This window comes from Cardiocondyla obscurior, linkage group LG20 (genome assembly GCF_019399895.1).
Source record: "Cardiocondyla obscurior isolate alpha-2009 linkage group LG20, Cobs3.1, whole genome shotgun sequence".
In the NCBI taxonomy this organism is placed as follows: domain Eukaryota; kingdom Metazoa; phylum Arthropoda; class Insecta; order Hymenoptera; family Formicidae; genus Cardiocondyla; species Cardiocondyla obscurior.
In genome coordinates, this window is record NC_091883.1 from 4,539,704 (window position 1) to 4,555,340 (window position 15,637).

Consider the following 15,637-nt stretch of genomic DNA (forward strand, 5'->3'; position numbering starts at 1 on the left):
AAATTTTATATATATATTTCGCCTTTCAAAAACAGGCTTGCAAACCCCCCTCGAAAGATTTACGAATCGAAGCTAAATGCTAAGAAGATTTGCGAATTAAAGTTAAATGCGAGAATTTACGACCGCGCCGGCAAAAGGGAGAAGCGTTATTCCGCCGTAAACGCACGATCGGAGAAAGTTTCGGCCTCATCCTCAAACGTAAGTCGACAGACGCAAGATCGGGCACAATCGATTGCAACTTTAGAGAAAGCCGTAAAGGGGGGAGAAAACCCGGGCCTGCGGTTTCCGTTGCGTTTCGAGCGGTCGCATTCCCGGCGTTCTTACATATTTCCGTTCACGGTCGTAAATATAGACGAGGGAAAAATGGGCGGCCGTTAAAGTCTATCTAGTCACAGATGACTGCACGTCGGCGGAGTTCAATTGTCCACCCGTATCTACGCCGGGGCCGTGATTCACATTCCCGTGAATCGCGGTGGGAATTTTCGTGTCCACGCGACGCCGTTTCACGCCGCACCCGCGCTCTTTCTCGCTCTCTTTCGTCCTCCGCGTCGAACGACGAAGGAAGAGACGACTCCGCGTAGTCTCTTCCTTCTTATCCTACGTCGTATCGTGCACCTGGCTACCTGCTCTACGACCTGCTCGCTCCCTCCCCGGTTGGCAGTGTGCGGTTTAAAAGCGGCGCACACACACGCCCTTTATATAGAAGATTAAACTGGTAACTCGCTCTGGAAAACGCTCCTCGCGCGCTTAGAGACGCGCCTCCGCGCCAAGCGAATACGTCTTCCTCTACCATTGACGCAGTGTCCCTCAACCGTGCCCGCCTGGCCGGCATTCGCCGCTAACCGGGATTGACATTTCAGAGATATAAATGCGGACAATTCTATTACGGCGGAATTACCATAAAATCTCACATGCGGTACGTACGCTCTAAAAGCATCCGTGAGCTTAGTCGCGCCCTTTATCCGTAGAAAGGAAAGCGTTCGGAGGCAAATAGAAATAAATTATAAATCAACGATGAACCGCAACCGGCGAGCGATTGCAAAGGGATGATTGTCATAATGTAAAAAATTTAATTGCAAAAATAAATTAACAACGCGAATTACTAGGATTAACAGTATTGAGCCCCTCGAATTTAATTGCCCGACGAGATCACGGAATTGCCGCGGGTACGTTTATTCGTTCGTTAACTTCGCAAATTCGCGTTTACGTAAATTTGTTTGTGAACTCATTTGCCGGGCCTCCGGCTTTACGTTTATCAGCGAGACCCGCGAGAGCGCGGCGCGTCGATGCGGCGTACGTCGGGCACGCACCTCTCGTTCCGCCTCGGAACGGTAACCGTGCAATTCCAAAACGACAATTAATGCAACAAACGCGGGCGAGCGATAGATAATACGCGACGACGCGGATGCGGCACGGCATTCAGCGTGGCGGGTCGTTCTCCTCGGCTATGGATTTGTAACGTTGATTTATGACCGCGACGAGCAGGCGCGAGTTCCTAATCACCGACATTAGCACGCATTAATGCGCGTAGAAAGCACAGATTGATGCTCCTCTGTCTCTCTCTCTCTTTTTCTCTCTTCTTTCCGTCTTCCAAGGAACGGAAAATAATTTGATAATAATTTACGCACCGCGCAAAAATCGGGAACGTTAGCGGAACGCGCGCGGCGTTTTCACCGTTTCGGTACCACTGTGGAAAATACCGGCGCGCTCTGTGCTTCGTACTTTACTCAAAGAACAATAGAAACTCCACTACCGCGGAAAAATACTACTTACTCGAAAACCCCAGTCGGAGAAATCAAGCGTGAAGCGGGGGACTTTCGCGGGCAAAAAGGCGCAATTACATTTATCTCGTATTTCCCTGTCGTAATAACCATTATTAACATAATTACGATTTCTCTAATGTTATCGTAATTCGAGTCTTTTTCCCCAAACAGTTCTGCATCAACATTAATTAACACCGTAACGCGATATGCAGAACCAAGAGGCGGTGATCTCGTCGCGCGAATTTGTGACGGTAAAAAAAAAAATATATATATTCAAAGTATATCTCTAAAAATTCAGAGTTGCTAAATAAAAATGTAGAATCTTGTCCTTAAAAAAAGAAAAAAAAAAACAAAGAAAAAAAAATTTTTATTACGTATCCGTCTCACGTTTTCGTCTAATCATTTAAAATATAAATGCGATTTCGAGAGCTACGTGCAAACGTGAGAAGAGAGCAGCCTGCTCACGGAATCCGCTCTCAAATTGTAAGCCGCGTGTTACACGGTCGGGCGACAAGGGAACAGACGGAGATTCTGTGCCAACAGATCCCACCTCGCCGCGGGGTGCATCGATCCCGACGCGGATGCAACGTGTCGCCGCTCCCTTACGTCGCGTACGAAGTAAGTCGGGCCCACGGGATGTCGTCACGTTTTCCGTGTTAATACCCGAGGAACTTCCTAGAGCCGGATCCCGCGGCGTGTAGGTGGTCCTCGCGACTTTCGCGGTCACGGTAATTCCGTGCCTCCTGCGCACGTTTCTCTCGGAATGCGGAAAAATCGCGTCCCCAAGGGCGGGAAAAGGGAATTAATATAATATTAGATAAAAGCACGAGGAAATCGTGCTTAAAATAAAATATCACGTAATCGCGAAACGAAGCTGCATTAATTTATTTATGTAACGCGTACCTACGCTCGCTTAATTTATTTCTTCAATTTATTTAATATAATTTATATAACTTTATCTGACTTGAATATAAATATAAAAATAAATAAGGAAATTAATATATTGGACAACCGATGTTATAATGTTCGAATCAAAATTTTTTACGTAAGTTTTTTTATTTTTTTAATTTTTTTAACGAAATTAAAATTGTGATCGAAAGGATCCGAGATATACTGACACAAATTAAGTTGTCTCTATGTTTTATTTCATTATTCTCACTTACGCGCGATGTTCCGCTACTTTTCTCAGTGGGAATCGCGATGTACACGTAGTTAAAATGACTGTTAGATTCGATGATGATGATAATAAGGGGGAAAATAACTCGCGCAAATTTAATTCCAAAGATATTTTAGCAATCGCGAGGTGCATTAGCCTTACTTCCTTCTTCCTACATGAACCTATGTATTAATCGGGTAGCATAGAAACTGCACACGCGTATAAGCTCGGAATACGAAGTGAAAGAATGGTAAGAATAATCTTTAGAATTACAGAATAATATTTCGCATACATAAAAAAAAAGAAAAAAAAATATAAACAGAGAAGTCTAATTTAAATCCTTTTCATTAAGGAAAATAAGAAAAAAAAATTTAATCAAGAGTTTTATAATATATTACGAAGAATATAAAATTTTATTCCGAAACATTTTTAAAGCTCTTTAAATTGCAATGAAGTTTTTGCATATCTTTTTTTGTTTCTTTTTCTTTTAATTATTATTATCAAGATATAAAAAAGAATCATGGTAGAAAAAGGGAAATGATTCTTTTTTTAGTACACGTGCGCGATAATCTCGTCTCGAAAGAAAGTGCAACACAACAGTTAGAAAGCAAACGGGTAAACGTGAGCTACCAGGGGGCACAAGAAAGTTGACCGTGCTTCCCCTTTGCTATTCTTCGCATCTTCGCGTCTGGTGAAAATCGTTTGATGACGGGATGATAAGCGGCCTACTCGCGTGCCACTCAATCCGGTGCAGTTTTCCGTGCAAGAAGTTATATCGCGCGGACCCGACGATATCCGGAAATACCGTCCGATCTTTTTTACATAAACGCCCGTAATAGGCGTTCCCTACTTTTTGCCGCGATCGAAACTAAGTTTCTCGATTTACAATTGCGTAAACACGTACTTGACCGGGAAGGCCTCGGAAATTTTTTCTTTCCCCCGTACTAGAACACGAGCGTAACACGCGAAATCTAACATATCGGGGAGGAAAGAGGGAGGGTGAGACATTTCCGCGGGAGTGGTGTCCGGGCGGCAGGTGCGCGAGATTCTCGTTCCGGATCGTCGAATATTCAGCGGCGCGCAGGTCGAGACAAGCCGTCCTAATTTATACCTCGTTGCCGTGTACCTGTCGCACGGCCCCAGGACACGCCGCGGACCAGCTGCGTAAACTTGAGACAGCAGGTAGGCGCAGGAGGTCAAACCTAGCGTCGAAACGCCGTCGCGACGGCGCGCGAACGGACAGGGGGGGTACAACGCGCCGGGGCCAAGTTGCGAGAGGCTAGTCGTAAATCGAGGTGAGCACCGAAGTGCCTTCACCGCCGTGGGCGCCGATATAACGGTGACGGTCAGGTCGCCGGTGGCCTCCTTTTTGCCGTCCGTTCCCTCCTCGGCGTTCCCGACTTCGGCGGCGATTCGCGTAACTGTACATTTCGTTCAACGTTAGCCCTCCCCGCGGACCGTCAATGGCCTGAGAGACACGCACGAATACCCGGTGTCATAATATTATATGCATAAATCCGAAACCACGAGCGTTAGAAGGGACTACGGGCTCTCCTTTCACTTCCTATCCGTTATAGAGTCGAGCGCCGGACTCCGAGGCCTCGGTAACTCGCGTGGAAGGACGGCGGCTATCAGGAAAAACTTACCCGAGTGTACTTAGATGAGTTTGCATGAACGTCGGGACTCATCATTTTCTTAATTGCCTAATTAACGCCGATGAGAAACTGATACGTAATCGCTGCTATGCGCGAAGAAAATAAAGTCGCCGCCCCCTCTCTTTCACGGGGGGGCTGCATCGAGCGCGACTTCTATCACTGCCTGCTTAGAGCTCGCGATACTTGGTCGCGATACCCGCCGATCGATCGGCAGCGTGCCGTCAAAGGAAAATCTTGGAGGCTGATACCGCGAATCGCATCGAACACGTCGGTTCCTAGCCGTCTCGCAGGAATTTCGAGAAGCGCGGTTAATCGCGCCGATCAATGGTGCGTTCTTGAATCATTTCCCGAGAAAGCGGGCGAGTGAGGAGCGTGTAATTACGATTCCTTGAAAACGGGACCCGGCATCTTACGATCGCGTGTTGCACAACGGTGACGCACAAAAGAGGATTCCCGCATTTTTTGCATCCCGCCCTCTCCTTTCTCTCTCTCTCTCTCTCTTTTTCTGACGCGCGCCTCGTATTATAGGAAATTTATTACGATGACTCCGAACATGATTCGAGAATAGGCGAGCGCGTCATTTTCTTCTAAATAAAAAATACAAAAAAAATTAGAATAAAAAAGGAAATTGATAGCCATAAATATTCAGTTCCTGAGAACGTAAAAAGCGCAAAGATGCACGGTCGTCGCGTCTGCATTTTGCTGGTAGCGTTTTCTTACGCGCGAAGACCCGTCGTTTGGCACGTGGGAAAAAAAAGACCGTGTGCTCCAGGCGACTCGCTCGTGCTGTAACCGCCATGAGAATTCGCCCTTTGTTACGATTACACACATCCTACGCGCCGAGGGAAAGATAGCTTCGCTGGAGCGGATCTCTATCTCGTTAGGCGCGTTAACTTCTCACACCGTCTTGAAGCGCGTTAATGAATTTATTGAAACTATCGCCTCGCGAGAAGAAAAAAAAAAAAAAAAAGAAACGTGGTATACGCTCGTACAGAACCGTCACCAAGCATTCGACATATATAGAATTTATAGATCGACGAAACGTCCGCGTTCGTATATCCGACACGCCTATCGATGGAATTTCGATCGCCCGATTCCGACGGCTCCTTTGCAATTAACGAATCACAATGTCGTCATCGCTCTTTGTAATCACGCGTGTCGATTATTCGCACCTGTCAAAGCTCAGCCATTCGATGCGGTTTACGGCGAATTTAATAATCCGCACCGACTACCGTTGCTAATAAAGGATCCGCGCGACGGACCCGGCGACAGAGATTATTTAACACTTATCCAACGCCACTTACGCAACCCTTCCTGTTTGCGCCACGGATAGCCGACGCTCGCGGACGAATAATGATACTAATAATTGATAATTGATTGACCATGACAAGATAAATACATTAGATTCTCTCTGCATTTCAACGAGCAATTAAAGCGACTTGAAAAGAAAACCTGGTCCTTAAGGAATCCTCGGCTAGTTCCTATCTAAAACGCGTTTGTAATTACGCAGTAATATATGTACCGAGATCCCAGACTTTTATTCGATTCCACGCTTTTAGTCCCCGCCGAACCGAACCGAACCCCGCCGACGTGACGAGTTTTACGAAGTTCCGCTTCTTCTCGCTTGTCGATTAATTCGTCATTAATTACGTAAAAGCTAGGCCGTTGATTGCAGTTTATTTTTTTTTTATTTCGATTATCTAGTCGAGGGATCGCTCGAATCCGTCGATATCTTTGCGAGACGCTTCGCGACGAAGGTGCGTTTCGTTTTCTTGCGACAAAGATGCGGCTCGAAGTCGCGGTTAAAAGCAGCGGACGAGCGCGTTGTCATCGTCACCCAGTATATGTCTCGCGAAGGAAGTGAGTAACAAGAAGAACCGGTCGACCTGGCACATAACCGCTTCGTATCCGTCATTTTTCCTCGGTTGATATACCTGCCTTCTCGTCTACCCTGCCCCGCACCTCGCCGTCACCGCTCGCGCATTTAGACTTTCCTCCGCGTGAATGTCACGCTGGCATTTTGCAGCGAATCGCTAATAACTATCGCTACTTTACCACTTCAGTTATTCCTCCGCCTCGTGACAATAAAGATATTCCTGCGCTTCTCCGCCGGGCGCCCTGGAAAGCGTCGTCAACTCCGAGAGGAATGAAATATAAATGAACTTGCGACTAGTTTTTAACCATCAACTCTTTTCTTTTTTTTTTTTTCTCTTTTTTTTATCTCCAACAATGTGAACACCTCGATGATCAAATATCAAATTGAGATCTTACCAAAATAGCCTTGAAATTGAGTAGAAAGTTATGAATCGAGATGCCATTGCGTAAAACGTTTAGCAATCTAAAATCACGAACATAACGATCGTTTCTCCTGTCGTTGAACTGCGCTCCATTACCGGCAGACTGATGTATATCAGAAACAACGGTGATTATAGGTAATTATAGCGCCTGGTATCGAGAAGCAATTGAAAAACTTGGTGCACAATAGTTTATCAAAAGTACCTACTCAACGAGCCGTGCGAGGCGAATTCGCCACGAGCCGATCTGCCGGAGGGCGAGAGATTTTCGGTATTTATCGTGCCGTCGTGAAACTGGATCGCGCAACCGTCGGCGCAAACGCGTTCGAGAAAGGAGGAAAAGAGTCCGGCCGCGGCAGACAAACGGACCGGCCGAGCGAGGCACGATTGCGCGATCGCATTACGTCAAAGCGTATCTGTCCCGCCCGGAGTTTTCCCTCGGCGCACATATCAGAATGCATTAGAAACGCCGTGCATTAGCGCCGCGGTCGTACCCGATCCCACGACCTTATCGCGGCGGGGTCGCCGATAAGTTCACGCGGAAGGGAAAACCAGCGCGGATTCGCGAGCTCGTCGTCGCCGTGCGCGCGCTCCCACGAAAATCGGCGATTTGCAATTTTCCGGCGAAACGAGCGTGGAAACGAAACGGACGGAGAGAAAGAGAAACACCGCGGTCCTAAAGCGGAACACGTGCGTCTACGTTCGCGGGTTCTCTCCCGAGCGTCGCAAGATGCAATTAGGATAGAAACACGCGGAGCGCGTGCCGATCGGGGATAACTGGATGAAAGCGAAAGAAAGGGAAAAAAAAAATAGAAAAAAAAAAAAATAGAAAAAAAATCGACGGTGACACGTTTTTGATCCCTTCCGCTTTTTCTACCCCACCGCGGCCCCCGTGTGATTAGTATTCGTTTCTGCAACCAGGTTTTGCGGCAATCCGGCACGCATGACTGGCCCTCGCCTGGACACGCGCGCGTATACGCAAAACCGTAGGTAATCTCGCGGCGCGTGTGTTAATAAAACGGGCCCCTCCCCCCTCGCCCCGACGGGATAATGATCCGGAATCGATCTGTTCGCCCGTCGATACGCCGATACCCCGCGATCTATTAAGATCGTTGCTAAGAAATGCGTGACAACCCCGCGAACAGCATCTGCGTGAGATTCATACCGCGGATAAAAGCGTATCGGGCAAGATACGAAGCGCCAGGAGAACGATGTAGACTTAAATCATACTTATAACCGGTATTTCTCTCTTATAGACGCGATTGCGAGCGTATTTCAGGACGGAGCATTTCGTTCGATAAATTACAAATGTAATAAGATGATGTGTATATATGTATATATATGCGTGTGTGTATGAAACTTGCGTGTCTAAAAATAATAATTAAAAATGATAATTATTCCCTCGCCATAAAATCGCGATCAATTTGCGAAATATACATTTTCGCCCTTCGATAAAAAAAAAAAATTCAAAGCGCTGCTGACATTGAATTAATGCGATCAAATCAACGTAACGTTTTTCTTATAATAATACGAGCTCGTAGTATAATAGCGAGAAGCTCGCAATAGCGCGATACCGTTTTCTCAGTACTCACTTCAAAATTTTATTCTTTACGTAACACCTTAGCACGTTTATGCCGTATGCATCTTCCGAGAAACTTACACCGACGTGTGCGCGCGGGTAATTTTCTATTCCCATTCTATTCACAGTTCAGCTTAGGATTCCGGTTGTGAAGTATTTCTCGCCGCGACAACGTGTAATAATCAGATAAAGCTATTTCGAATTCATCGGGCTGTCGGTATGGAATTATAACGAAATGCAAATGCGCGATAAATGTCGCGGCTCGGTCTGGTTGATTTGAAAAGCGCGAGACACCCTCGATTACGATATTAACCGTACGCACCGATACGCTAATAATAATTTATAAATGAAACCCGGTTAATTAACGTACTCGCGTTTTCACGAGGGACACGCCGCTGCCTTTTACTGTCAGCGGATACCATCCGATTTTTCGACCTCGGGCTTGCCTCGCGAAAGGACACCGTATCGTGACACAGTTAAGAAATTATTGGTACTTTAGACCTTGCGATGCACAGCGATCTCTCGCCTCGCGTGACTTCGCGACGCGATGCCCGAGAGGATGCATTAAAAAAAAAAAAAAAAAATCTCGGCCAGTCAGAGTTCCGATAGTCTTTCATAATAAAAAAAAAAAAAATTAAAATTAAAAAAAACATCGAAGAGAACGTAAAACTCGCTTAAAAAAATCTATCATCGCGCTCGCGGCGGCTGCATTGCAGGTACTCGAGGCTGATAATTTTTTAAAGACGCTTGCAATATCGATAACGATATCAGTGTCCCTCGAGAGTTTCAGTGCGGCTCGCCGGACGATCGTCCTTCGGAAAAAGGGCAATCTAGGTTGCTCCCATTGGGAGAGCCAGTGTGGATCGAAACGCGTTTGTTGCAAATTGAATCTTCGCACATATAAATTAACAAGCTCGAGATGGTCATCGGGCTGGAAATAGGGAGCTCGCGACGCGCGGCGTATACTTATCGAAGAGTAAATTGCAGACGACTGCTTATGAATTTGGATCGGGACTCGGGCGATAAGTAGCACGCAACGATCCGACGGAACGTCGCGGCAAAATAATAAATCAAGACACGCAACTCACGCGCGCCGTTTGCATAATGCGTTAGTCCGGGATCTATCCGCGCAGAATTAATCCTCCGCGGCGCGGAAAATTTTTCTTCTTTTTTTCTTCGCACGAAAAAAAAAAAAAAAAAAAAAAAAAACTACTCAGAAAAAGCCGTTCCATAAAAGATGCAAGAAACACAGCGGCGGCTGCTGTTAACTATCCGTAATACCAGTTCCCTTTATAAAAATTCTCAATTTAAGACTGCCAAATAAATGCCGATGACTAATTAAAGACACGCTGAATTATAATATTCAAAATTAAAAAAAAAAAAAAAATAGAATTTATCGCCACGTTTAAGTTTTAATATTTCTACGAGGGCTCGAGTCTGCTGCAACGATTTGTAAAACAGTCGACGGTAGCGAAACAAACGAAAGTGTTTGCCAAACGCGAACGTGGTCCCCCAATCGACGTCTCTCAATTTGTACGATTATATTTACGTATCGCGATTAGCAGCCACGATACGACCGCCACTTTGGGCGACTTGTCACCGGCCGGCCTTACGTAAATACTTTCTCGTCGCGAGTGCCGTTTGTTTCAGCCACGCAAAAAGATGGCTAGGGCGGCTCGCGAATTGTATCGTGCGAAAACTTTCGGCGGAAGGTGGCACACTCTCGTGGCAGCAAATTACGGGCGTCGCGTACCGAACGGAGACGGCGCACCTCGCGCGCTTCCTTTCTCGCAGCTCGCGAAATAAAGATATCAGGGGCCCGACCTAAACCCGCTTCCCCACCCGCGCCGACCCTTTGCTGGGAGGCGCCCTTTAAACCCGGCGCACGTGAGGGCAACCGCACGCATAATCTGAATGCGTGTGAATACGCTTCCCCTCGGTTTTCTCCCCCCCGCCCCCGCCCCCGCCCCAAGTTGCGGAGATAAATATAAGATCAAAGTCTAAGTAAGGTAAAAATCGTAGGAGACGCGGTGTTAATGTGGGTGGGAAGCGTTGCGGTCTCGCAACACTCGCTGCTGGTCACTTTGATCAAATTACATGAATATCTTAAGAATATAAATGGTAGTCGGGAAGTTGGATGCAACACAACTCTGGGAGAGGCTTTTTTTTTTTATCATGGAATGGGTTAAAAAGTTTTAAGTAATTGAAATGGAATGTATGCGTGATAAGAGAATGTACGCCAGAGGGAAGGTGATAACGATACAGAGCGGGGGCAGAAGTTATATAAATTGGATTGAAAGGATGAGCAAATGTTGTTAGGCTCCGGTTTGCACAGAAATAAGATATACATCTTTAATTGATTGCTCGTACGAGTCCCTGGTTCATTTATTACCGTGAAGTAATGTAATTCTATGAGTAAACGAAGTAACCTTGGCGACACGTAGCGCTAATTAGAAGTTGAAATAGTTGGCTCCAGACTGATGCTGCATCCACTTCGCAGTACCGACATTCGAGAACTGTCTGGCTCGGTTTTGCAGAGCGCCTGCACCGAGCCAAAGGTGATTTGTGCAAACTTACCATGACTGGTGCACGTGTGCGCCTATATGTCATCTAATGTCGCAGTTGTTGGCCATTCAGCATGTCTAGAAAGAACAATCAGGGCACCTGGCGTCGAGAGTGAAACTTGAAGTCGCCGTCTTGATGTCTCCCTTTCTTTTTGTGCTATTCTTTTTCGTTTTCCTTCGCTCTCGTCTTAGCGTAGCATCCCTCACACAGTCACACCGTATCACACCATACACTAGCACACGAAAAGATGCGTACCTAACGCGTACCTAACGCGCATACGTCTCTTCCCACTTTTCCACACACAAGACGCGAGGCTTTTCCGGTTCGGGTACAAGATTTTTCGGTCGACGCGAGCAGAGGATTCTTTTATCTTCGGAAATCCCGCGCGAGCGCCGGCATACCGAGAGGGATCAATCGGCGGATCGATAGTCAGGTAAAGGAAGAGAGCTTATCACCCTCTCGGTAGTAGCCAGGTCTTCGACGACGACGCCGGTTTTCTTGCTCGGGGAATGAACGGACGGGTGCCGGTTCGCGCACACGATCGCGCTAGTTAAGAAGTGCAAGACAAGCTACGGACGGATTTTCAACCTGGCGGACACCGACTGAGCCCGAGACCGGCAGGTAGGCAAGCCGTTGCCCCTCCACCGATCGTTCGTCGCCGCACCACCACCGGTCGCCGGTCGCCGCTCACCGTGTTCTCCATTCGCGTTTCCTTCGCTTCACTTGCCTCCGCTCCTACTACTTCGCTTCTTCTTCGTCCTCCTTCGCTCCTCGCGCCCGCACGCACGGCACGCACCGTGCGTTTCCCGCGAAGACGGCAGTCCCCGGTGGACGATCTGGGTGACGCGCGCGTGTGAAAGTGCACCGTCGCGTTCAAACAGTAACGGTCGCGCCCGTAACTCCATCATTACGCACGAAATTCCGTAAGAACCCTACGGCGCGAAGAAAGCGACGAATCACGGCGGGAACTCGAGCAGCCATTTTAAGTCGCTGACAAAGTTGACCACTACATATGGCCGAAACTCTTACGTCTCAACGTTTCGTTTACACTTTTTTTTTTTTTTTTTTATGGGTGGTAGTTTTATCTCCTCTGAACGCTCACGTCAAGGTTCTCGCTCTCGCTCTCGCTCTCACAAACGCCAAGACAGAAATAAATAATCTAAAAATAATCTCGACGAGCTATTAGATAATATGCTAATAAAGAAAATCTTCCCTAATCATTAACGACAGATATTACCTGTCTATAAGATCCTCATAAAAGAATCTTAAATCCCATGAAAATTTTAATGCAAAAAAAAAAAAAAGAACAATAATTAAATATTTTTGTTGCAATGCATGTGCGAGAGCGTTACAATAAATAAATTTAGAATTTCGCTTGGAAAGTCTATTTCTGTATAGAAACTTTCGCTGCGAAACTCATCGATATATTAATTAACGATTTACAAAAGCCTCGCGTTTGTAAAGACTCGCGTATGCAAGGGCTTCGTATTAGGTCATGAGAAAGCTATAAGATTTCATCAGGTCTGACATATTGAAGTTAAATATCGATAAGCGCTTTATCACCGAAGCCTCTGCGTATACAATAGCTCGTTCAATGAAGTAGAACCTCGCGGTATTCATTAGTAGTAAATATATTGCTTAGGGCACTGCTGGCTCTCAAGCCATTTCTGTCTCCCTCCATGTGCTTACACCGTGGCTTATTACGCACAAGCGGTAGACCATAGTCATCATGTTCTATCTACGTTAACGAGATTACGTCCCGCATAATTATATGCCTTTAGGTGAAGGATTATTACGGTCAAACTAAATGCAGCTATGAGCAATAAGAAAATTCCAATACTTCGTGCTGCGATAATTATAAATTTTAAGATGCAAATATAATTACTTTTCTGTACTTTCTCATTGCTGTAGTATACATTTCTGTCAATTTTATTAATAATTTAGGTTTCTTTTTAATTTAAACTAAAACTTTTAAAGTTCGAAAGTTTAACATTTCTTTAGAAATGGAATCTATGTACCGTTAAGCCTCGTTAATGCAATAGGAGGAAAACAGATTCTTACCATCAGTAAGCATGATCACAATTTGTACGTATGCATAACTGTAGACATTATTTTATTGATAACCATATGAAATTAATGAGATGCAATAACCGCATCTTGCTTTTCATCTACTTCTTCCTCTGCTTCAATGACTTTAGGGAGATATTGTTCGAAGTCAACTTTAAGTTGTTCTGGTGATGGTGGACATATAATACGAGTTCTGTTAAAACAATAATATAATTATAATATATATATAAAAACATAATCACATTATGTAAAAAATAATAATAATGTTAACAATTTTTAATATTACCTTGTAATAAAAGGTCCTGGTCGTTTTGGTTTTGCATTATTAATATCTAAAACAATGGCAGCAAAATTTTCCTCCAATTGTTTCGTATCCATGTCAAGCTGTAATAAAACAGTAATTTTTTTAAGCTGCTTATAATCACTAACATTAATATTTGTAATAATAAAAAATAATTCTATATATAAATGATATTAAAAACTTACTGTTCCAAATATAACATCAGTGGTCCCATATGATTTTAACAAATCATGTGGCTTTGCTGTATATTTTATACCATTTCGAAATTTATTTACGACCATTTTTATATCGGAATTTAAAGTACCTAATAAAACAAGTCATACGATAAAAAACATACAAATTATTGCGAAGTATATACATTTTACGATAATAATGTATTTATGCACATATATAAAGTGCACTCAACATATCATAAAGATGAACATTTTAAAATACAATTATATATCTCTACTAACCTAATTTAATACTAGGGAAGTTCTTCTTCATAAGTCCTCTAACTAACAACAAATCAGGTAAAATACTAGGTTCTGATACAATAACATCATAATCTTTCACTGAAAAAGCTCCATTCTAAAATAATAAAAATTTTATCAGCGAAAATTAATTAAGATATAATTAAAAAAAAACTTTTTACAATAATTTTTTACATAATTTATTTTAAAAAACAATAATAAGTAAATATATTTCCTCACCTGAACCTGCTTTATTAATGGTTTACCACCAGTAAAGTCAGCTCCAGCTTCTTTTGCAATATCCTCCATTTCAGTAGTCTTACAGAATGCTAATATTTTTCTGTTTTGACCATGATTGAATGTATGAGGTAGGCATACTACTCGTGAAAAAGTATCAACAAATTTCGTCTTTTTCACACCCTAATAACATATAATTAATATTTAGTCTCATTGTATATAAATTTTATATACTTTACATATATGTCTCTTTTCTTTTCACCTGCATATCCAATTCAATAAAAGCACTAATAGGTGCATTTGGCATATTATATATAGTAGGATGGTGTGTTTCGCGATGACTCTGTATTGCTTCTTCAAATGAATAAATTTTTAATTTATGACGTTCGCAAATCCATACATTATCTTCTGGATCTGGCTTCTTGCTATCATCGAATATAATATCTTTTTCTTCAAGTTTTTTTTTATTCTTACTGATACCATAAAACAAATTGTTATTAATATATTAGCATCGATATTTTCATATATGTATATACAGGGTGTATCATTCCATATTGACAAACTGTCAGAGTTAGATAGGTCTCGTGGATACAAGTTAATAAGTCCTGTGCCGTTTTGCAAAATTCTCAATAGTTATTGAGAAAAAAATTAATTTGTCTAGCGCAAGAGCGACAAAGAAGCTACGCATGAGTGAGCGCGACAGGCGAGTAGCTAAAAATGGTGCCGTCGCCTGTCGCGCTCACTCACGCGTAGCTTCCTTGTCGCTCTTGCGCTAGACAAATTAATTTTTTTCTCAATAACTATTGAGAATTTTGCAAAACGGCACAGGACTTATTAACTTGTATCCACGAGACCTATCTAACTCTGACAGTTTGTCAATATGGAATGATACACCCTGTATATATGGTACGGAAACATACTTACTCCCTTGCCAACGCTCTTTGATCGTGCGGAATAAATCCTACTTTTTCAACAACTACTTTTACTTTTTTCTTCCGTGCCTTTTCTCTTGTACCTTTCCTAGCAGCATAGTTTCGGGCTTGTAAAAAGTTGATGGGGCAAAAATTGAGGTACGTCACATGCTTATAAGTTGCAGCAAAATTATTTAACAGCCACCCTGTAAAACAAAACTACTTTTAGAAAAAATAACATTGTCTCGACTATTGGGCTCATTGAAAATGTTATTCGAGGTTATATTATATACAATGATTAATTAGACTAAACACTTATCAACAATTTTTACACTCGTCAAACAAGAACTGAAGTATTTAATAATTATTTTTCCGTACATTATTAACGAGATACTTTAAAAAATATAATAAAACGTGTACCATTAACCGCGGCCGCCATGTTTTACCAAGAAAGCAGGAGCATAAAGTAACAACGTTATAGATAGGGAATATAATGGAATACGCGAATTTTCACGATGCGGCTACTTTCCGTAAACTATAGTAAAAAGTCCTAACTTTTTCTCTCAAGCGCAATCACTCTGATAAATCATTTCTTATAATTTTAATTACAAAATTAATTGTATCTTAAACACATTTTACAAGTTTATTTCTAATCGA

The 15,637-nt window shown here is 43.5% G+C and overlaps 2 protein-coding genes across 2 annotated transcripts in view; both read right to left on the minus strand.

Annotated features, from left to right (window-relative positions):
- Positions 1-11,166, minus strand: part of Cad99c (cadherin 99C) — a 92,107-nt gene extending 80,941 nt beyond the window's left edge. The window contains exon 1 of the mRNA XM_070670149.1: positions 11,025-11,166. Coding sequence (XP_070526250.1) covers positions 11,025-11,057 — 33 coding nt within the window. The 5' untranslated portion in view covers positions 11,058-11,166. The remainder of the gene's footprint in view (positions 1-11,024) is intronic.
- Mrpl1 (mitochondrial ribosomal protein L1) lies at positions 10,799-15,561 on the minus strand. The gene is made up of 8 exons (XM_070670166.1): positions 15,401-15,561; positions 14,994-15,186; positions 14,332-14,542; positions 14,073-14,252; positions 13,836-13,950; positions 13,566-13,684; positions 13,366-13,463; positions 10,799-13,272 (listed from the first exon to the last, which is right to left on the minus strand). Exons 1-8 carry the CDS (start codon positions 15,417-15,419, stop codon positions 13,146-13,148), a joined length of 1,062 nt encoding a protein of 353 aa, XP_070526267.1. The 5' UTR covers positions 15,420-15,561; the 3' UTR covers positions 10,799-13,145.
- Positions 15,562-15,637: the final 76 nt, after the last annotated feature.

Bases quoted from the DNA above. Each gene is read 5' to 3' on its own strand.
- Mrpl1 (XM_070670166.1), bottom strand. The intron at 14,543-14,993 runs GTAAGTATGTTT...TTATGGTATCAG, and splicing joins CAAAGAGCGTTGGCAAGGGA to TAAGAATAAAAAAAAACTTG. The intron at 14,253-14,331 runs GTGAAAAGAAAA...ATATGTTATTAG, and splicing joins TTATTGAATTGGATATGCAG to GGTGTGAAAAAGACGAAATT.